This window comes from Benincasa hispida, chromosome 10 (assembly GCF_009727055.1).
Source record: "Benincasa hispida cultivar B227 chromosome 10, ASM972705v1, whole genome shotgun sequence".
NCBI classification, from domain to species: domain Eukaryota; kingdom Viridiplantae; phylum Streptophyta; class Magnoliopsida; order Cucurbitales; family Cucurbitaceae; genus Benincasa; species Benincasa hispida.
The window spans coordinates 31,720,067-31,743,234 of record NC_052358.1 but is presented as its reverse complement, the minus strand read 5'-3'; the positions used below and the strand labels follow the sequence as shown (position 1 = coordinate 31,743,234).

Here is a 23,168-nt window from a genome sequence, read left to right as displayed (position 1 = left end):
AAAAATATTTTTAAATATAACAAAATGTCACCGTATCTACTAGATAGATATGATAGACATACACGTGTCTATTATTACTAATAGACAATGATATTTTGTTATATTTATAAATAAGTTATTCATTTTTTTATATTTATGAAAACAACCCTTAAATATAAGTAACAGTTGTAAATATAGCAATCAAGGTCCAATGTATTAGCATATATAACATAATGTACAAAAATTACAAATATGATAAAATTTAGATCATATCACTGGTAGGAGTCTATCAATGATAGTCGATATCGCTGATACACTCTACTATATTTACAATTTTTTTTTAAAATGATGTTATATACTTGATCATTATCTCTAAAAATGTTACTCATTATAATTACCTAAATCATAATAATCCAGAAATAAATGAGAATAACTCCCCTTTATTTTTAAAGATATTCTAAAGTCATTAATTAATTTACCCTGTAAGATAGAGTAATTTACGTTATAAATTCAGACATAGCACTTAATTACCATATTAAAGTTGAAAATGTCTGATTTTTTGTGGGACCGATCCAACCGATTTAAATTGCATGAAAATCATAAGCCGGTTACCAAATTTAAACCGGCCCATATTTAAATTAATTAATTATTATTATTATTTATCTTACAATTTACGAGAAGCCAAAGGTTATTGAAAAGTCAAAACTTGGTGAAGAAGTTTCCCTCCAAATCCAAACTCTTTTCAACATTCCCTCCAAAATTTCAAAACCCCAATGAAAAATTCAAACCCACGATTCCGATTTTTGGTTCCTTTTCGATCTTCTATATATTTTCAAGAGGGAAACCCACATTCTTTATATCACAGATAGCTTCAATCTTCTTCAAAATTGCCTCTGATCTCAATTCAAATTTTGCCCTAGTTTACTTTTTCTTTCGTTTCCAATCTTCTCCATGGAGTCTTGCAGGAGTTCGTTTTCTTTGACCTCCTCCAATGACGCTGTCGTTAGGGCAGAATCTTCTCACTGCCTCGCTGGCGAAGTCCATGTGATCATCGGCCCTATGTTTGCTGGGAAGACCACCGCGCTCCTCCGCCGGATCAAATCTGAGAGCAACAGTGGCAGGTAAAGAAAATTGCGTTTAAGGGTTAGTTCAATTGTTATTCTTACGATCTGCAAATCGATCGAATTCTCTCAACTACTCTTTTCTTGTTGTGAGTTGACTGATTCAATTGATGTTGAATTCACTCTTTAGACGTCAAATTGATCATGGATTGGGTTTGTATCTTGTTCTCTGTTTTTGTTTTCGGTGGATTTTTGTGTTTGATTTATTATATGATGAACAGGAACGTGGTGATGATCAAGTCAAGTAAGGATACAAGGTACGCCATTGATTCAGTAGTAACACATGATGGGGCCAAATTTCCATGCTGGGCATTGCCAGATCTTTCATCTTTCCGACAGAAATTTGGAGAAGATGCTTATAATAAGGTATAACTTTTTTTGAAGAATCATTCATTGTTACAATTAGTTTGGCAAATTCATCTTGTCTTTCACTCCTTAAAAATACCGGCAGCTGGATGTGATTGGTGTTGATGAAGCTCAATTTTTTGATGATCTCTATGATTTTTGCTGTAATGTGGCTGATAAAGATGGCAAAATCATTGTCGTTGCTGGCTTAGATGGAGATTACCTTAGGTACTATCCAATTTTGCATTCACTATATCACTTCGTAATTAATCGGTTACATAAAATCTTGCATATGAGCCGTTGAGTGACTTGAAAATTGAGAGATCCAGATGGGAAGTCATGGATATTTCTAATTTTAATGTTGTGGGTTTTCCATGGTTATGGCAGGAGGAGCTTTGGTTCAGTGCTTGATGTTATCCCTCTGGCTGACACAGTAACAAAGTTGACAGCTAGATGTGAACTTTGTGGTAAAAGAGCTTTCTTCACCTTGAGAAAAACAGAGGAGACAGAGACCGAGCTTATCGCCGGGGCTGATGTCTATATGCCTGTGTGCCGCCAACATTATGCCAATGGACAAGAAGTCATACAATCTTCCAAGAATGTCCTGGGATCTCGAACTATTAGAACTGGCTCAAATCTAGAGGCACTTCCTTCACTTATCTAAAATCAATTTGTCCTTTTTTTTTTTTTTTTTTTTTTTTTTTTTTTTAAAATAAAAGACTAAATGCTTTGCTTTCGCCTGTGTATTTCCATGTGTTTCTAACATATGAAACCCCTTTTTTCTTTTTTGTGGAAATAGTATATGTAACTTCCTTCATCCAATATTACAAAGTAACATATTTCTCTTCTGGAAGGGGCTACTATGAGAGAAATCCAGTAATGCGAAGAAAAAAGAACTCAAACCCAAGTGGAAATAGAAGATTTCATTGCATTGACACCAAGTCATTGAACTAGAAATCCAGTGATTAGAAATCAATTACAGACGAATGGCAAAAACTGAAATGCAGGTAGGTAAAAGAGAACCATATACTTTTAGTTTTCATGTTCGTCGGTCAGTACTCGGTGGTAGTACAGGCAGAGGAAACATTGTTAATTTGCTGGCTAATTGAAAAGCATGTACGCTTCCCCTTTTAATAAGTCTGTTCAGAATCTTCTTCCCTAACTTCGTCAAAGAAGGGATCCTTGAGAAGTTCAGAAGCAGAAGGTCTTGCCCTTGGCTGTGCAATGCATTTCTCGATGAAAGCTCTGACTTCATCATCAGTCACTTTGGTTATTGCTTGAGGCTTTATTCCAGTTGTAACCTTCTTGTATATCTTGGCAACACTGTCGCATTCACTGTATGGTATCTCCATAGTAACCATCTCGAGCAAACACATCGCAAATGAGTATATATCCACCATCTCTGTGTAGTCTTCCTCATACAGCTCTGGTGCCATATACTCTGGTGTGCCTATGATTGAATGTGCAGCATGACTCCGGCCAACTATAGCTGCAAAGCCTAGATCACCTATTTTAACCTGTACAAAGGAGAGTGGATGTAATAACGGTTAAACATCATAAAGCCACACAAGTTAGATGAGTGGGTCGACAATTGGATACTTGTTTAATTTTATTTTCAGAATCATATAAATTGGCAAGCAAGCTTGAGATTCGATTTGATACTTGGATTCAGGAAACCATGTTCTAAAAGATTTTTCTCTAAACAAACACATTCTAGTGAATAAGAGAGACAGAGTAATGCAACTCATTTCCCCTAAAAGCTGCAGTTTTTCTCTGCTGTGATACAGCCTCCCCAACTCTGTGATGCCAACTAGTTGATCATAACCTTAGTTTTAGTTTCACCTTTCACCAATACAAAGGATCGACAGAAATAATACTCAAAGTTTTCCACCTTTCACGACAAACATATTTTTTGGCCAATTGTTTTAATAATTCATCTTGATGCATCTCGGCCAGGATCAATATCGAGAGAAGAATAAAAACTTTTAACTTCACATCCTAACAACCAATTTTTTTGAACTTTCTTGGTGGAATCCTGACTAGGATGAAGACGACTTGCTCTTCTCAATTATTCTACATGTAATCTTTTGTAGGTGTTGGTGTGCGATCAAAGCCCACATTTGTTAGGTAAGCAAAAGATCTAAAGTATATAAGTGAGGACAACTATCTCCAATGATACAAAGACTTTTTGGGTGAAATAAAAAAACAAAGTCATGAAGGTTATGTCCAAATTGGACAATGTCATACCATTGTGGAGATATGTTGGTGGGTTCATTATTGTATTGTACCTAACAAGTGGTATTGGAGCCATGCCCCCCTTACACTTAGTCGTGTCAATGTGCCTTGAAGACATAGTCATTGTGATCCGTGGCTGAGCTAATCAAACATGGAATGGGCTTCGGTGAAGAGGAGTTGGCCTAGTTAAAAGTGATTGTTAAAGTTTTCTTCGTTTGATTAGATTTTAATGTTATGGTATTGGTGAAGGGAAATTACACACATAAAAGGCAACACCCGTGGAAAAGGACGTATCTAGAGATAAAGCGTACAAGTTTTTTCAGGTCCTTGTAGGAGGAAAAATTTGTTCCCCAATCAAGGAACGTGTCCTCAATTTGTTGCTTGAGGCATTTCCCAAACTTTATGATATTATGTTTTTGTTGAGGCCATGAGAGGAAGCAAGGGAAGGGAGAGGTCTATGGAGAAGGGGAAGGGAGAGGTTTATGAAAAAGGGGGAAGGGAGAGATTCAAGTCATTATGTCTTTGTCCCAATCAGGATTCCATCGAGCAAACCTAAAAAATTGGTAGTTCGATGTTGCATTAAAAAAGTTAAAATTCTTGTTTTGGTCTTGATATTGGCCCTAGTCAAGATTCAAGATAGCCATTAAAACAAATGACAAAAACTAGTGCTATTTGTGAAAGTTCGAAAACTCTGAGTGCTATTTCTGACAATTACCGTAATACAAAGCCAATGAATGGACAATCACGTCTAGGATATTAACTGTTATTTAAGACACTCAAGCAAATCCTTAAAAAATTACTGCAAGAAAGTCATAAAATCATCGACATTTCTTATAATTTCAATAGAATAAGATTTGATATTGCACCTAAATAACGATCCAAAATATAAAAACCAAAAAAGAAAAATCATCTGTAAATTTTACGTTAGCTCAAAAGGAGAGAAAATTAGCATCTCATCAAGAGTGAAGTAAATACCTGGCCAATGTTCCCATTGACAAATATGTTACTGCAGTTGAGGTCTCTGTGAATAATGCAAGGCTCATGAGTATGAAGATAATCCAATCCCTCGAGTACTTGCTTTGACCATTTCTTCAAGGCTTTAATTGACACATGTCGATGTTTCTTACGATAATCCCTCAGATTTCCTGATGTACACACCTCAGTAATGAAATTCAACTTATTATGCTCGTCATCATTCCAAACACTGTAACAAACAATGATATATTTGTTGTTTAAAGTACTCAGCAGCTGAACCTCAGATCTCAAGCGGTTGATGAACACTGGATCTCCACTAAAATTTCTCAATCGAACCTGATTCCAAGCAACCTCTATTCCTTCCTCCTGATCAAATGCTCTATAAACTTTCTTCACTGCTCCAGACCCAAGAAGATCATCGTATCGTCCAAACCTTCCAGTTGGATCAACCTCAACAAAAGGCTCTGCATCTCGATCAATTGGAATTGAATTTTCAGCTGGCATCTGTAAAGAATTCCAAAATTTAAGTAAATTGACCAAATAAGTTATAAAAACTACAGCAGTGTTGCAGTCTACTTGACTTGGCCGAGATCAAGATCCAAGAGGTAGTTCAGAAAACAAAAAACAATAACAATCCAAGGTGATATAAAGCCAAACATATAAATTTAGAGCTAGCGGTTGAATCTCAAAAGGAATGCACAGAGTATACTCCTCACATGCATAACCTCGATTCTCAATACAGAGCAAACCCCAGCTTCAACTTAATCCAATATAATATCAAACAAACATCTAAAGAGCAATAATATTTAGAGGTACAGAAACTTACCATTAGGTCCATTACCATTGCCTACATTGACTGCCTTTGCTGGTGATTCTTCTGGTTATTATTTTCAAATTACAATAAAAAATGAGAACCAGAGGTTTGAGCAACAAAATACTCAAATTCATTACTACGAACAAATCAAACGCACTTGAAGAGACAAAATTAACGACAATGATAAAGTCGGAGGAGCTAGAAATCAGAAATTTCGCTGGAAATCATTTCAAATAGTTGAAAAGGGAGATCAAAGATTTTCCGGTTCATGTAATCACAAAAAATCACAGTATCATATAAAGCGGAGGTAATTCTCAAAAGGAAAACCTATTAAACAGGCGAATAATTAATACGAGTTAGCTCTTGAAGGAGAAATGAAAGAAGAAGATGATAAGGAAGAAGAGAAAGAATACCTTGGTGGTGATGCCGGACGGAAAATCTCCGATGAAACGGAGCGAGAAAAAAAAAAAAAAAAAAAAAAAAGCCTTTCCCTCTTCTCTCTCTCTGTTCTGTTCAGTTGGTTTTTCTCTTGCGTCAGGTCGAGGCGGCAGGACGATTCTGGTTTTATACGTGGCGCGTAATTCATATCGACATTGTTAAAACGACGTAGTTTTTAATCATATAATTGACTTTTAATATGGATAATTTCAATATTAATATTTTCAATTTTGCTTTTACGTTTCAAACTTGTCCATTTTCTAAACTTATTATACTATTTTAGGTCATTTGAAATTTCAATTGCCTGTCATTTTTCTAAATATGTATTTCTTTTTTTTATTAGATTTATACGTGGAAAATGCACTTCAACGTGTATATATATATATATATCTTACTTTAATTTTTTATTTTTATAAAAAACATATCAAATTATTTATCGAAATAGTAAAAAAAAAAAAATACTGATAAATATTGATAGGCAAATTCTATCAACATCTATCACATAGTATCAATGATAGATTTCTATTCGTTTCTATGATAGATAGATATTAATAGACTTCTATCTGCCACTATATAAAAAAAAAAATTAAATTGTACTATTTTAGTAAATAATTTCCTCTATTTTTCTATTTTTAAAAATTTTCCTAAAAAAAGTTGGTTTAATAGATTTAATTTAAGCTAATTTATAAATGTAGGTCAGAGTATTATATAATACTCTAATTTCTTTGCATTTTAATTCATGCATATATGCATGTAATTCATCCTAGACATGATCCTATATTCATGCAAAGAAATTAAGAATCAAGATACCAACCCACAAGGATTCCTTAATATTTTTATAAAACAAGATGTCTTTTTGAAGCTTTTTAGTAGAATCATTTGCTTGAGTAGGAAAAAAAAATCCATATTTAAAAAATAGTAAAGAGAAGAGATGTGTGGAACATATCTTACTATATTATTATTTAGTTCACAACGTGAGATTTATGTAGCATTCTGCGGTAAAATTTTAATGTCATAAAGAATAAAAAAAAAAGATAATTTAAAAAGTATAGAAAAAACTCAAGAAAAAAAGTTAATATAATGGTCAGCCTTGGCAATATTTGAAACCTTTCCTCAAATGTTGTAATATAAATTATTTTTTTGTGATATATGGTTTAAAAGTTAAGTTTATTTAATTATTTAGTTAAAAGTTGAACTTATGTTTAGTACACAAGTTTGGTTCAAACATGGTAAATTTTAAAATAATATAGGTCATGTTTGATATTAACTTCAACTCATTTGAAGACTAAACCTATAAATACTCTCGTTCATTTTTAAATTTTGTTTTGTTCTAAAGATGGAGTTTTGTTGTTTTGTTATCTATTGTACTATATCTAAATATAAAAACAAAAATAGAAGCCAAGTTTTAAAAATTAAAAAAAATATTAAAAAGTAGTTATTTTTTCTATAAAAAAAATTTAAAAATTAAGGTCTCACTTAGTAATCATTTCTTTTTTTATTTTTTATTTTTGAATATTAAGCTCATTTTCTCTTATATTCTTACAATAATTTACATTTTTCTTAAGTATAATAGTTGAATTTTTAGTCAAATTCTAATAACAAAAACAAGTTTTTAAAAGCTATTTTCTTAAGTTTTCAAATTCTGACTTGATTTTTTAAATCATTGGAAAAAGTAGATAACAAAGAAAAAAAATTAGAAGTAGAAGTAAATTGTTATCAAATGAGGCTAAATAGTTATAGACCTTCGCTTTTAGTTTTTAGTTTTTTAAATTTATATTTATTTTCTCTTAATTTTATTGGAGTGGTTTTCATCTTTCTTAAATAAACATTTAAATTTAGTCAAATCGACAAAATATTTTAAATCATTTTTAGTTCTTGGTAACTTTTGGTTTTTTGTTTTTAGTTTTTTAAAATTATTCTAATTCTCTCGTAATTTCTTAAAAAAGTTTTTTAAAACTACTTCCTTCAGTTTTCAAAAAGCGGTATTTATAAGCTTAATTTAAAAAAAAAAAATCAAAAACAAAAATCTTAATTAAAAACTTGACTAAATTTTTAAAAAAATTGGTAGACGATGAATAAGAAAACAAAGAACCTCATACAAGTTGGACAGAGTAGTATTCACCCGTTTAATGTTGAAAAAACTAAAAATTAAAAATTAAACAGTAAAAAGAAATAAAAAATTGTAATGTGTATATATATAAATATAAAAAAAAAAATGGGAAAACGGTGGGAATTAAAAAAAGTGTAAGAAATTAAAAAGATTCACATGTAGAAAGGAAGAGGAAATCATGGAATGCTCGTGGCCATTGAAATTGAGACACTGAATCTGAATCTCTGGGGTATCTTCTTCATGAGAAACCACGTCTCAGCTTCTTCTTTACTCTTTAGGGCATCCTCTTTTACCTCTTTGCCTTAACCATTTATATATATATGGCAGCAAAATTGGAGTTCGAGGCATTCACATGATTCCACTTCTAATTATGTACCCTTCTCTTCCCTATTTAATTCTACATGATTTTTTTTTTAAGTATAATTTTGGATACGGGAATTCATACTACATATATATCTCGTAGTCATTGACACACTCACATGTCTATTGAATTATGTTTATTATAATTGATGTGACTATCTTAGATATTAAAAACAACTCAACATCCACTATGGATGGTTGTGAGTGTTACTATAATCCAACAATGTGTGCAACAATATTTACTACCTGTGTTGTTCCATATAGTGAGTTTAGTTTTGTTGGGAATTCTGCAAGCCCTGTAAAAAAATATGTACGTGTATTTTTTAAAACTAAAAATGGTTCGGTTCGGTTTTAAATTCGATTTTGCTCTTTAAATTAAAAATAGTTCAATTTTAAATTTGGTTTTGATTTATTTTCTTTTAAATATATAAATAAATAAATAAATATTAGTTAAAAACGGTTCAGTTCAATTTCAAACTCAGTTTTCAAAATTGAAATTGAACTGAACCAAATAATTCAGTTTCAAAATTTCAAACCAGACCAAACCACAATTTTTGGTTTTACTGAGTTTTTTGTTTGGTTTCTAAAAACAACTCGTTTTTTTTTTTTTTTTTTTTTTTGCAGTTTGAATGACCACCCCTAGACTACCCTTTCTCATTACCAATTAATTGTGAGATGGAATCTCGCATTATCTAATAAGTCTATGATGTGGTTAATATTACAAGATAGTTGGTCATGCTATAACTAAATTGAGTTAGGTGACTTCAAGCTTCTTTCTAATTGTTCATAGGGTTTCAACATAAAAGGCCTTAAAATAGGGGTTACATTACAATATGTCTTGAACATTTCAGTTTTTACAAAAAAAAAATACCTATTGTATTTTGTTTTTCCACTAATATCAATGTCTATTTACAATTTAGCTTTTGGTCCTACACACAAATATATATATATATAGAGAGAGAATTGTGATTCTCTCTCCTCCATGCACAAGCTTAGGGTTTCATGCCCATTTTTTCTTTTAAATCATCGACTTCTCAACTTCCCCTTTCTTCCTATTTTCTCCTTCCAACAATTTCTCCCCCCTCTACTACCAACGTTCGCTTGCCAGATTCGGTTGACCACCGCCTTTGCCATTCACTAGTTCGTTGTGTGTCATTCGTCCTCATTGATCATTCATTCACCCGTCGGAATCGACTGTTCGTTTTCCATCGTCATCTACTTTCGGTCACCGAGGTAAGTCGTTAGTTGCCTTCTTGTTGATTCTCTCTCCCATTCACGGTTTACTCCCTTCGTTTATGTCGCGCACCAAGATCCAACCACCTATACAGATCCGTGGCGGCAATAGCTAAAGAAGAATAAGAGATGAAGATGGAGGGTTATGTGTTATAAACCCCCATATGAAGATGGAGAGATGAAGATGAACTTTGTTCGTGTCGCCTATACAGATCCGCCGCACTAAGGTCGAGGATAACTTTTTTTTTAACCCTAAATATTTATGTTATAAAACCCAAGGGAATATGTATTCCTTTACTTGATATATGTGAATTATATACTATTATATATACCGTTGTTTATTTGATATATATTGTGCCTTATGTCGGATATTAAGTCAAAATGTGATTTATATACTGTGCAATAACAGATAAAAAAAATTTGATTAAACAATATATACTCTTAATTTTGTGTATTGAATATCTACTAATCTTGATTTTGTATATGTTCCAAGATATATTGACAATGTTTCAAGGTATTTGTTAGAATATAAAAATTAATTTATAGTTTTTTTTATTTAGATTTTATGTGCATTGTGATATATATAAATTTTGATGTGTTCGGATTTATGATTACTTAAATGAATATATATACTGTAAATAAAATTAATAAAATATACTGTGATTTATGTCGAACATCAAACCAATATTATTTATATATCGTGGTATATTTCATAAATAAGATTATACGGATTTATGGCAAGGGAAAAATAAACGTGAAACTAACGAAAATAAAAAATAAAATTTCATTAATTTATTTTTTCTATCCAATTAAATTAAATAAGGGGAAAAATATCAGCAAATAAATGCATTTTCTCTCTCCATTTGAAAATATGAAAAAATCATATTAAATATATATTCTCTCCCCATAATAAATACAGTTTCTCTTTTCATCATTAAAAAAGTTTGGAAAATAAGGAAATATATATAAAAATCGGGAATAAAAATAATAAAAAATGGTAATTTTTTTCAAAAATAATAATAAAAGTCTTTCTTGAAAAATTCAAATTTAAAGAAAATTTTTAAATATATGGCCCAAAGATGATGTTTTATGTAAAAATCTTCATAACTACTTAATTGGTGGAGCTTTAGATGATACTGTTGAAAATAGAATATTTGCCCTAGAGGCATTTTTGTCTTTTCATGTGTACCCTAGGGTTTCATCTTTTTCTATTTAAACTGTAGCCTCTGGGCATTATTCTATATCACATTATTATAATAAAGTTCTCTGCATCGTGGTTTTTTCTCCCTGTACTAAGGTTTTCCACGTAACAAATGTGTGTCATTTTCTCTTCTCTTTACCTTTCATCATGGTATCATAGTAAGATGAAACCCTGGCCACCATTGAGGAAAACCCAACAGGAGAATCGCAAGGGCCATCTGGCACTACGACTACAGAAATCGAAGTTGTCGTTAAAACAACCATGGAACAGTATTTTCAAATGATGATGCCCCGATTTCAAGAGATGATTGGATCAGTAATCGACAAGCCGCACGGATCAAGCTTCGGATCACACCACCAGCCGCACGGGTCTGCTGCTTCCGGCCTAAGTCAACCGCACGAACAGGTTAGGTCTCTAATCCCAGCCGTCTATGGAGACGATCGGAATACCTAACAGCCCTTGGTCGAGTTCAAGCCGCACGCGTCAGATGATCGGCTTCCTCCAGTGCCGATCCTAGCCGCCGGTGTTGACGCCCAGCCGTACGCTGCTCCAGACGCACGCGAGATTCTAGCCGTATGCGATGCCCAGTAGTCGATGTTTGATCTCCCTTCCAAGCCACACGCATTCCAGCCGCTGGTGTTGATGCCCAGATTCGATACCCAGGTGCATGAGTTAGAATCGATCTGAGCCACGAGCGTCGATCTCTCAAGCCATGTTCTCAAGCCGTCGTCACATATGGCTACCGGAATCACTCGCAATTCCTTCCAATCTAGCGGTTCTAATTTTTTCCAGCCAAGCGGATCTGACTCCATTCAGGAACAGTTGGCCCAGTTGCAGCTTCAGATTAAATAGCAGAATAAGTAAATACAACAGCAGATGGCCAGTCTTGGAGAGGCTCTTGGAACTACGTCAAATGGCTGGGGAGAAATCTTTAATTGCCCAGCTTATTTAAAAAGTCTGGTAACTTCTTTCCTTACTTTATCTATAGCTTAATTATTTTCTGGGAATCCTGCTAGCTGTATTGTAGGAGAGAAATTATGGTGTGAAACTAAAAATATAATATTTTTGAATCAATAAATCTCTCCTTAAAATGAGGAAAGAGACTTTATTTATAGAGAAAGATTACAAGTTTGTTTAAAACTAACAAACTAACTATAGCTAATTAAAGAAGTAAGCCTTCTAGTTATATCAAATCCACCCCCTCAAGATTGGACTCGTCCACGAGGCAATTAGGATGCTAAATGGAAGCTGTCCGGAACAAAATAAGGTTTCAAGTCAGCCAGTTGAATACTAGATTAATGTGCAAATCTGTTGGGAATTCAATGTGGTATGCATTGGTGCCATATTTCTCTAATACTTGAAATGGTCCAAGTTGTCTATCTTTCAATTTGTTGTACGTACCAGTAGGAAATCGAGCTTTGCGTAGGTGGATCATTACTAGGTCTCCTACCTCAAAATTAACTTCTCTTCTAGACTTGTCTCTAGCTTATTTGTAAGACAAGGTAGTTTTCTCCAAATGATCATGGATTTCTTGATAAAGCTTTTGAATTCTTTCAGCCAATACTTTCAGCCTCAATGCTAACATCCACTACAGAAGGCAAGTTAGTAAGGTCAAAAGTTAGTATTGGAGTTCTGGTGTATACAACTTCAAATGGGCATCTTCCTGTTGATCTATTCTTCATATTATTAAAGGCAAACTCTGGTTGGGCAAGGGACAAATCTCATTGTTTCGGTTTTGAGTTACTTAGACAATGTATAAGATTTCCCAATGTTCTGTTGGTAACTTCTGTCTACCCATCAGTTTGAGGGTGTGAGATAGTGCTAAATTTCAATGTTGTATCAAACTTCTTCCATAGTGTACACCAAAAATGGCAAAGGAATTTGACATCCCTAACAGATACAATGGACTTGGACACTCTATGAAGTCGAACAATCTCTTTAAAGAAGAGATTGGCTATATAAACTACATCATTTGTCTTTTTGCAAGCAATAAAGTGAGTCATTTTACTAAAACGGTCCACTATCACCATTACTGCATCATACCTCTATTGGGTTTTTGGAAGACCAAGTACAAAGTCAGCTGATAAGTCTTCCCAAATGGTTGTGGGAATAGGTAATGGTGAATATAGACCCACATTAGTGCTTGTGCCTTTTGCTTTTTGACAAATATAACATCTCTTAACAAAGTTATTTGTGTCCTTTCGAATTTGTGGCCAATAAAACTGAGCAGTCACTAGTTCAAAAGTTTTATTTTGACCAAAATGTCCAGCCAATCCTCCCGAGTGTGCTTCTTTTAGAAGAGCTTCTCGAAGGGAAGTGTGTGGAATACACAATTGCTCTCCCTTGAATAAGAAACCATCCACTATATGAAAATCTTAGTCTTTATAAAGTAGGTGCAATTATACCATATCTCAGCAAAATCAACATCTTCTTTATATAAGCATGGGAGATGAGAGAAAGCAGTTACTTCGGTTGCTAAGATAGTAAGGAGAGAATTCTTTCAACTTAGAGTATTAACTACTTTATTCTCCTTGCCTGATTGGTGTTTGATCACAAAGTCAAACCTTTGAATGAAGGAAATCCACCATGCGTGCATACGACTGATATTCTTTTGAGATTGTAGGTACTTCAACGAAAAGTGATCCGTCAACAAGAGAAATTCTTTAGAAAGAAGATAGTGCTCCCATAGTTTCAAAGCTCTAACAAGGGCATACAATTCTTATTCATAAGTACTCCAGTTCTGCCTTGAATTACTGAGTTTTTCACTAAAGAACTCAATAGGGTGCCCTTGCTATGATAATACACCTCCAATGCCCACTCCACAGGCACGACTACTTCGAATGGTAAAGAGAAGTCTGGTAGCTTCAGAATAGGGTTGGAACTCAACTTTCCTTTGATACATTCAAAGCTACTGTGTTGTTTCTCTCCCCAATGGAAACTGCCTTTCTTTAGACAATTAGTAATAGGTGCTACAATAGAGCTGAAATCCTTGATAAATTTTCTGTAAAATGAAGCCAAACCAAGGAAGGCTTGAATGTCTTTTAACGAGCATGGAGTTGGCCATTGAGTAATAGCTTCAATCTTCTTTGGATCAACTTTAATTTGATTGTGACTAATTAAGAAGCCAAGAAATGTAATTTTCTTTACTAGAAAAAGACATTTCTTATGATTGATATAGAGTTTTTCGGTTGTTAATGCTTGAAAAAGGCTTCGAAGGTGCTGTAAATGCTCCTCAATGTTCCTACTATACACCAAAATATTGTCAAAGTACACTACAATAAATTTGTTAAGGAAAGGATGAGTACTTGATTCATGAGTCTCATGAAGGTGCTTGGAGCATTTGATAGCCCAAAGGGCATGACTAGCCATTCGAACAATCCTTCATTGGTCTTAAAAGCCGTCTTCCATTCATCACCCGGTCGTATTTTTATTTTGTGGTATCCACTCTTCAAATTCACCTTAGAAAAAATCAATGCTCCTCTAAGTTGGTAAAGTAGATCACTTATACGAGGGATTGGAAAATGGTATTTCACAGTGATTCGATTAATGGCTCTACTGTTTACATACATTCTCCAGCTTCCATCTTTCTTTGGAGTTAGTAGGGCTGGGACTGCACACGAGCTTAAACTTGGTTGAATGTGCCCTTTGTTGAGTAACTCCTCGATGTGTTGTGAAGGATTTCGTATTCCTTAGGACTCATTTTATAGTGAGGCAAGTTTGATAATGTGGCTCCGTGGTGTTGAATATTTCTCAATGGGGGCAGCCCCTCGGGTTCTTCTTTAAGGAGGGGGAATTCATCGAACAATTCTTGTATCACCGGAGGGTTCCCATTCTCTTGTATTTCCACGGACTTATCAACAACAACAAGTCCTAATATATCTTCTTCTCTTTCTTTCATCAAAGTTTTGCCACTAATTGTTATAAATAAGTGGCTGCTGTCTTCCTTTTTCACTTTTACGCCTTTATCATTCTTCTTGTTTAGTGGAAGTAAAACCACTTTCTTGCCCATCCAATTGCACTCGTATGTATTCTCTCTCCCCTTGTGTAAGGTTCAAGTATCATATTGCCATGGTCTTCAGTTCAAGTATTATATTGCCATGGTCTCCCTAACAATATGTGACATACATCCATTTCCAATACATCGCATATTATTTGGTCCTTGTAGCTATTACCAATTGAAAGGGGAATGGTGCAAATTTCACTTAGGTGCCTCGCCACCTTTCTTTACCCATGCCATCTTGTATGGGTTTGGATGAGTCTCCACTTTGAGATTTAGAGCTGCCACTAGCTTTTTGGAGACAAAATTCTCACTACTTCCATTGTCTATGATGACATTGCATACCTTGTTGTTGATTGTATACCTTGTTTTGAAAAGACAATGCCTTTAGAGGTTCAAATCCTTTTTAGGAGTGATTAACATTCTTTGGAGAACACAAGAGAGTCTATCACCATCATCCGGTTCAATGAACTCGGCTTCCTAATCTTCTTCTTCACTATTTTCAACCATCATTTCTCCTTCCTCTTCTATGTAAGCTACTGTTTTTCGTTTTGGGCATGCATTAGATAGATGACCAACTTGGCCACATCGAAAGCATTTGCCCAAAGAAGGCCTATTGTAGAGATTTTGAGCTCTCTTCTTGAATGTGGTCTTGGTCTTCTTCTCTTCACTTCCTTCTTGATTTTCTTTATCTTTGTCTTTGGTCAAGGCTGGTGGATTTGGAGGATTTGGTGCTTTACTTTCAGCACTAACCCTTTTGCTTGTGGAGGCTTCCCAAGCGAACCTTCTTGATGAATTCTTGACTCGGATTTCGTTCATCTCCTCCACAGTTTCAGCTAAAAAGATAGCTTCAGTAAAAGAGTGGAAAGGTTTTAGTTTTACCTTTTCTTTGATATCCATGCATAGACTGAAGGAAATCGAACTTGGGATTTCCATGAGTAGTGGAACAAGACAATTCCAAATTACAATCATGAACCAACAAATCATTTACAGTCAACTTCAATCCAAACGGTTATACGATTATACATAGAAATTACAGCATGAATAAAACACCAAATGTACAAAGAGAACTTTATGCACATATGCAGAGACGTCTCCACGCTCGGACTTGGTGTGAGGCAAACGAATGGAGGAAACAATGATCACGTACACGACTGAGCAAGTGGGAGAAGTTGGAGACCTATCGTATAGGTCGATGCCCAATCGTTTAGATAAAGCTATGCGATCGTCTAGCAAAAGCTATGCGATCGTTTAGCTCGACAAACTCTACACGATCGTTTACCTTGGGCCAACGATCGTTTAGCAAGCACATGTATGATCGTTTAGCTCAGCCCAGTCGTCATTTAGTAAATCTGTATTTACTTGACGACTTCCATGAGTTTCCTTTCATCGGAGAGAAAACTCAAAAACTTTTCAAACTTTTGTAAAAACTTCTCTTTCAAAATAGGAAACCAATTTTCCTTTTAAACTCACGATTACTATGATCAATAACCACCCACTACTTTGTTTATGTAAAAAAAAAAGTATGAATTATCTAATAATTAATATTATTATAAATATAAATGATAATCAACTTATCATACTATTTTTATAACCTAAAGTTTTAATATTTTATCTCATGAAATATATAAACCATAGTTCTTTTTCTATTCCATGGTATTTAATGTAAATCTAATTTACATCAATCCTCCACTAGATGTATCTCATACATCATACCAATTATATCACATATAATAAAAAAAAACCTCTTGTCAATTTGAACATTTCAAATCAACACCAAGAACTTGATCCTTCAACAGAATCCAAACTACCAAGGGGACCTCATGGACTTGTAGATCCGAAGCTCCAACGGTACATGAATAACTGACTAAACTCTTTAGTCATGGGATCCACCATCCGTTAACTGCCAGACACTCCACTAAAAATCGACAGCTGAACTCTCCTCACTACATATATATTATGTGTCCATCTTAACCAATCAGCAATGCGACAACCCTTCACAGATCGCTCGTAAGTACAGTTGGGCCAATAACCGTTATGCCCCTATAGTTACATCTGTCTCCTTAAGTACCACTGATCCCTCTAATGAACATAAATCATAGTCCTACTATAACTGAGTCTTCTCTTCCAAAGAGAAGTTGTGGCCACTATGTTCAAGCCCCGAAATTAGCCCTTAAGGGAGCAATCTTTCTACTTATCCTTGCTTCGAGAAATGAGTGAATTTCATATTGTAAATTGAGTTCCAAGCTCCTAGATCAGACAAGTCCCCAAAAAGGTTGGCATGTTGAGTTGGCAATCTAGCCACTCTCACCCATACTAATCAAAGGACCGCCCTCAAAGGCGGGAGTTCACAAAACACTCAGGATTGAAGTCGTGTCACCTATAGTTGTTTAGGTGAGATGCAAGTCTCTAGTATCAACGGTGTTATATACATAGTCTAGTCATCTCGTGGTCGACGTCTTATACAAACTCTTTGTATAGGACAACCCTGCTCCACATCTCCACACGAATGGTCAGGATCAACCATCTGTAGTAGTTTACAACACTTGCAAACCTCTACAAAGCGGGCCGTATCCGTAATGTCACCAAGATCAGGTATCCCACCTTAATTCTTATACTACAGACTAATTTAGGTTATCACTTAAGGCATGATCCACTTGTATATCACATATACATGCTTAAGTTCACATAAGATAACCAAGGAGCTTTGTTTATTGGATATGAGTAAATGTCAGAATTAAATAACTCTTATTTATTCATTGAACAATGTGTATCTTTACAAAACAACGAGACTCCGGGAGAATTAGGACACCAATCCCAACAATCTCCCACTTGTCCTAATGACTCGGGAGACTAATACAATACAATAAAATTGTACAATATACAATAAACTAGGGCATACCTCAGTATCATCTCTCACTTGCCCTAGACAAGATGCCGCTTGTCCCGCAGATCTAGACTCTCTAGGTGACCCTCAAACACTTTAGTCGTGAGGGCCTTTGTAAAGGGATCAGCAATGTTGTGCTTCGATGCGATCTGCTCGACTATCACATCACCGCGATGCACAATCTCCCTGAATAGGTGATAATTTTGTTCTATGTGCTTTCCTCGACAATGACTTTTAGGCTCCTTCGAATTTGCCACAACCCGCTGTTATCACAATAAAGAGTGATAGGCAAATCCATATTTGGAACAACTTCCAAATCTGTAAGGAACTTACTCAACCAAATAGCCTCGTTAGCTGCTTCACAAGCCGCTATGTATTCGGCTTCCTTAGTGGAGTCCGTGATGCATCCTTGCTTGATGCTTCGCCAAAATATAGCCCCTCCATTCAGAGTAAACACTGACCCTGATGTCGATTTGCGAGAATCTTGATCGGTTTGAAAGTCAGAGTCTATGTATCCTGTAAGGATCAGATCCTTATCTCCATACACAAGCATGTAGTCCCTTATTCTCCGAAGATACTTGAGGATCGTCTTGACCGTTGTCTAGTGATAAAATCCTGGATTGGACTGACCGACTGACAATCCCTACTGCATAGCAAATGTCGGGTATGGTACACAACATTGCATACATCAAGCTTCCTACAGTAGAAGCATAGGGAATCCGTCTCATCTCCCTAACCCTTTGAGATGTCTTAGGACATTGATCTTAGACAGAACGATTCCATGCCTGAAAGGTAACAAACCCCTCTTGGAATCTTGCATCCTGTACCTGATCAACATTTGATCAACGTACGATGCCTGAGACAGAGCTAACTGTTTGTTCTTGCGATCCTGAATGATCTGGTTCCTGAGAACATACTATGCCTCACCCAAAATTTTCATTTGGAATTAGGCAGCTAGCCAACTCTTAATGTCAGTCAGATATCCTACATCATTCCTAATGAGTAGAATATCATCCACATACAGTATTAGGAAAGCTACTGAGTTGTTGATGATCTTCTTGTAAACACAAGGCTCATCAACATTCTGATCAAAGCCAAACGACTTAACAGCAGTGTCAAATTTGATGTTCCAAGATCGAGATGCTTGTTTCAGCACATAAATGGATCTATTAAGCTTACAAGTTTTTTGCTCTTGATCTGGAACTACGAAAACCTCTGGTTGAGTCATATAGATGGTCTCCTCAAGATTACCATTCAAAAAAACAGTCTTGACGTCCATTTGCTATATTTCATAATCATAAAATGTGGCTATGGACAGGAGAATCCTGATAGACTTTAGCATGACAACAGGCGAGAAAGTTTCCTCATAGTCAACTCCCTCAACCTAGGTATAACCCTTTGCCACGAGTCTAGCCTTAAAGGTTTACACCTTTATATCTACACCTCTCTTTCACTTATAGATCCACTTACACCCAACATGTCTGACCCCATCAGGTGGATCAATAAGCTCCCAGACGTTGTTGAAGTACATAGACTCCATTTCCTGGTTCGTGGCCTTAACCCATTCATCTTTGTCAACATCTTCCATTGCTTTCTTAAAAGACAACGGATCCTCGATCCCATCATTCGTAATGATGTTTTGGGCTTTAGTCAAACCCATGTAGCAATTCGGTAGGTTCATAACCTTCCCACTACGTCGAGGCAGTCTCAACTCTTAAGCTGGTTGATTAGACGTCTAAACCTCAACAACTCTTGTTGATCTGTTGGCCTGTTCAACAACTCTTGTTGAACCCTCAACAGTCTCAGTCTCACTTGAGATCTCACGTAAAACAAGCTTACTTCGTGGCTTATGATCCCTTATGTGATCTTTTTCCAAGAAGATAGCATCAGTGGAAACAAACACTTTGTTCTCACTTGTATCATAGAAGTATCCTTCTCTTGTTTCCTTGGGGTAACCCACAAAGAGGCAAACCTTCGAACGCGGTTCCAACTTCTTTGGGTTAGTCACTAACAGATGTGCCAGACAGCCCCAAATCCTGAAGTGGCATAAACTACTTTTATGGCCTCTCTATAACTCAATAGGTGTTTCAGAAACACTTTTCAAGAAAACGTTGTTCAGGATATAACATGCAGTCTGCACTGCATAACCCCAAAACGAGTCTGGAAGAAAAGCATAACTCATCATAGACCGAACCATGTCCAACAAGATCTTGTTTCTCCTTTCTGATACACCATTCTGCTGAGGTGTACCAGGGCCGAGAGTTGGGACGAAATCCCATGTTCTATCATATAGTTCTGGAATTTGAGGTCCATATACTCTCCACCACGATCAGATCATAGTGTTTTTATTTTCTTGCCTAACAAGTTTTCAACTTCAGCCTTATACTCCTTGAACTTGTCAAGAGCTTCAGACTTACGTTGCATTAGGAAGAGATACCTAAATCTTGAATAATCATCTATGAAAGAGATGAAATATTAATACCCACCTCGAGCTTTAACATTCATTGGACCACAAAGGTCTGAATGTACAAGCTCTAAGGGTTCCCTGACTCTGTAACCTTTTCCAGTAAAAGGTCGTTTGGTCATCTTGCCTTCGAGGCATGATTCACATACCGGCAATGAGTTTTCTTTTAAACTCTTTAAAAGTCCACTTTTCACCAACTTCTCAATCCTATTGAGGTTGATGTGACCTAACTTTAGATGCCAAAGATGGGCGTTTTCCTTTGGAGAAACCTTTGGTCTTTTAGCTGTTGTTGTCGTATTGAACATTTCAGTGTTAAACAAGGCTTTTATGACTAACGGTCTTAGTACACATAAGTTATTTTCCATTGAACCAGAACCAATCTCCATTCTATTCTTAAAAATAAACACTTTATTCTAAAAAAAGAAGACGGTATAGCCTTGTTCAATGAGACAAGAAATCGAGATTAAGTTCCTCTTAATATGAAGAACTACAAAAACATTATCCAGTAACAGATAATGTTTCTTGCCAACAAATAACTTCAGCCTGTCTATAGCAACACCTGAAACAACCTCACCATTACCAACTCAAAGAGTCATCTCTCCCTGTGGCAACATTTGCTAGGAACTAAATCCTTGGTAAGAGGAACTGACATGATTGGTAGCACCTGAATCTAGGATCCAGGCAGAATTATCATTCTCTACCAAACATGTCTCCAAGACCAATAAATCATATTTACTGTCTTGTCTTCTCTTTTGGAGAGTAGTGGGATGCAGGTCGTTTGCCACAAAATTCGTTTCATATAATTCTTTCCACTGTAATAAATCGGTCATTTTTAAAAGCTTTAAACGGAAATACTAACAAGTTGCTGAAAAGAAAAACACATTGACCTACATTAAGTTTTATACCTGTTGTAAAACAAAACAACATCCAATAAGGTTTTAGCAAAACTAACATGAACCCTGTGTGACATCTAGTTTCGCAATGACGCTTCAAAGGTTTAGGACAAAAGCCGGCGAAGAGATGTCAGTTATCCCTCCTCTAAATTGAGAAGATCTCAACCAGTCATTAATACCAGAACAACTCTTGCTCCTATAACGACTAACCATCATTAGTTTGGCCAAGAGATCATTAACTTACTTAACAATCTTCCATAAGTGTGACCCGCCATTTTAAGCCCTAGAGGTCCGTCCCAAAAGGCAAATCCAAAGGGAAAAAATCCGAATGGGGCAAAACCTAAAGCGACCCTATCCATTTCTGAAGTTCACCTTGATATTGACCAATTGCACAAAACCCATCCGAAGGGGGCTGCATCGAAGGCGATACGAGGGCATACAGAATGATCTCACGGTGTGAACCAATGACAGAGGCCATAGAACGTGTTGTCACATACCCTTCACCCACTTAATATAAACACTCTCTCCATTCACCTTGATATTGACTCATGCAAACACCACAAGGGGGATGCATCCTGGGGCATCTCGAGGTCAAGCATGAATCTCACGGTATGAACATATAGGGAGAAACGTGAGTGGAATCATAGACATATCTGATACGCCTCCTCCTCCCACTAAGTATTTTATAACCTAGGGTTTAGTTTACTTAGAAAAAACACGACTAAGGATTTTAACTAAGTGACTTTTAGGTTTTCCCAAGAGAAACTTTTACCTTAGATAGTTGAACAACTTTTGATCATCATCCATTAAATTCTTTAACGGAGTCTTTGACCAAAACGTCGTATGCTTGTTGAAAATCTATCTAATTCATCTTTTCAAGTAGGTTCCCAGGTAAGGGTGTTATGTTTCCGTCAACTTAAGAACCCCAGCCTAGCCAGAACCCGCCTTAGACAAAAGGTCCCTTATAAATAGATTTAAAACAAATTTAATCTTTTATTCCAACCAATGTAATCCTATTAAACCGATTTTAAAATATTAATCTAGGTTACTAAACTCTTTAGAACCACTTGAACTTAGGTCTATCTCAAACCAATTTTAAAACCCTTTTAAAAAAACTTGAGTTCACCCTAAGTCTGCATGCAACTCTGAATTATTGATTTTAGGTCTAATTTCCTTTATAACACTTATAAACAGAAACAACCACCACAATGCGAAGTTAACACATGCAAGGCATTCATAACGATTATAAACGGCCTAAGTGTTATACTCAATGCATTGTCCATTCATTGCTACTTCTTTTATATAACGCTTATACAAAATCCGCAATGAAACAAGCAAAATATGCTTCCATTCACCTTTAGACTATAACACTTATAACAAAAGGATGATGCATGATAATGCTTAATGCATGCAAAATATAACTTTTATATTTCATGATGCATGCACATGCTTTTAAGTAATTTCTTCATGCAAGATTATAACATTAATAATATATGATGCATGATTAATTGCACAACCTAAGGTGGGTTTTTAACTATATGACAAACACTTTGACATATAAGCACCATACATCACATGTATAAGCAATAAAAGTTGATGAACCGGGTAAAATTGCCTTAAAATACAAAAGCAAAGCTAACTATTACAAAGACAAGGAGTCTTCGATTCAAACAGGCGAACCGAGTTTTGAACCGCTCGGCAAAGCATCGTTTCTCCAACCATCCATCGTGTACTAAGCTCCCCGCGATTGTCTACGCGATAAAACAAACTCTTTGCTCTACCACTTACCAGTGCTCTAGAGTTAAACGATCGTTTAGCATTACTATACGATCGTCTAGAAAAATCCAAATGATCGTTTAGCTTTTACTACACGATCGTGTACCTTTACTAAGCGATGAAGCCTGAAATACACGATCGTTTAGCGCCTCTGCACAGTGCCCGCCTTCTGCGATCGTCTAAGCAACTACGATGCCGCGAAGCACCATCGCCTAAGCAATCGCTTAGCTAACGTCTTCGTATCATATACGTGTGATCACATAGGTAGTAACTAAGCGATGAAGCTTGCTAACTACACGATCATCTAGCGTGCACGCCTTCTTCTAAACGACGAGCATCG

General features: G+C 35.7%; 2 protein-coding genes across 4 annotated transcripts; one reads left to right on the top strand and one right to left on the bottom strand.

Moving 5' to 3' along the window:
- The first annotated feature begins 765 nt into the window (after positions 1 to 765).
- LOC120088087 (thymidine kinase) lies at positions 766 to 2,432 on the top strand. Of its 2 annotated transcripts, XM_039045138.1 has the most exons (5): positions 766 to 1,100; positions 1,322 to 1,466; positions 1,552 to 1,673; positions 1,833 to 2,088; positions 2,300 to 2,432. In XM_039045138.1, exons 1-5 carry the CDS (start codon positions 931 to 933, stop codon positions 2,309 to 2,311), a joined length of 705 nt encoding a protein of 234 aa, XP_038901066.1. In that variant the 5' UTR covers positions 766 to 930; the 3' UTR covers positions 2,312 to 2,432. The 2 variants fall into 2 exon arrangements, with proteins under 2 accessions (XP_038901066.1, XP_038901065.1); XM_039045137.1 differs by having other exon boundaries at positions 767 to 1,100; positions 1,833 to 2,376.
- On the bottom strand, positions 2,343 to 6,025 carry LOC120088086 (probable serine/threonine-protein kinase WNK11). Of its 2 annotated transcripts, XM_039045135.1 has the most exons (4): positions 5,883 to 5,965; positions 5,482 to 5,532; positions 4,656 to 5,159; positions 2,343 to 2,962 (listed from the first exon to the last, which is right to left on the bottom strand). In XM_039045135.1, the coding sequence occupies exons 2-4, from the start codon at positions 5,497 to 5,499 to the stop codon at positions 2,576 to 2,578; spliced, it is 909 nt and encodes a 302-aa protein (XP_038901063.1). In that variant the 5' UTR covers positions 5,500 to 5,532; positions 5,883 to 5,965; the 3' UTR covers positions 2,343 to 2,575. The 2 variants fall into 2 exon arrangements, with proteins under 2 accessions (XP_038901063.1, XP_038901064.1); XM_039045136.1 differs by lacking the exon at positions 5,482 to 5,532 and having other exon boundaries at positions 5,883 to 6,025.
- Positions 6,026 to 23,168: the final 17,143 nt, after the last annotated feature.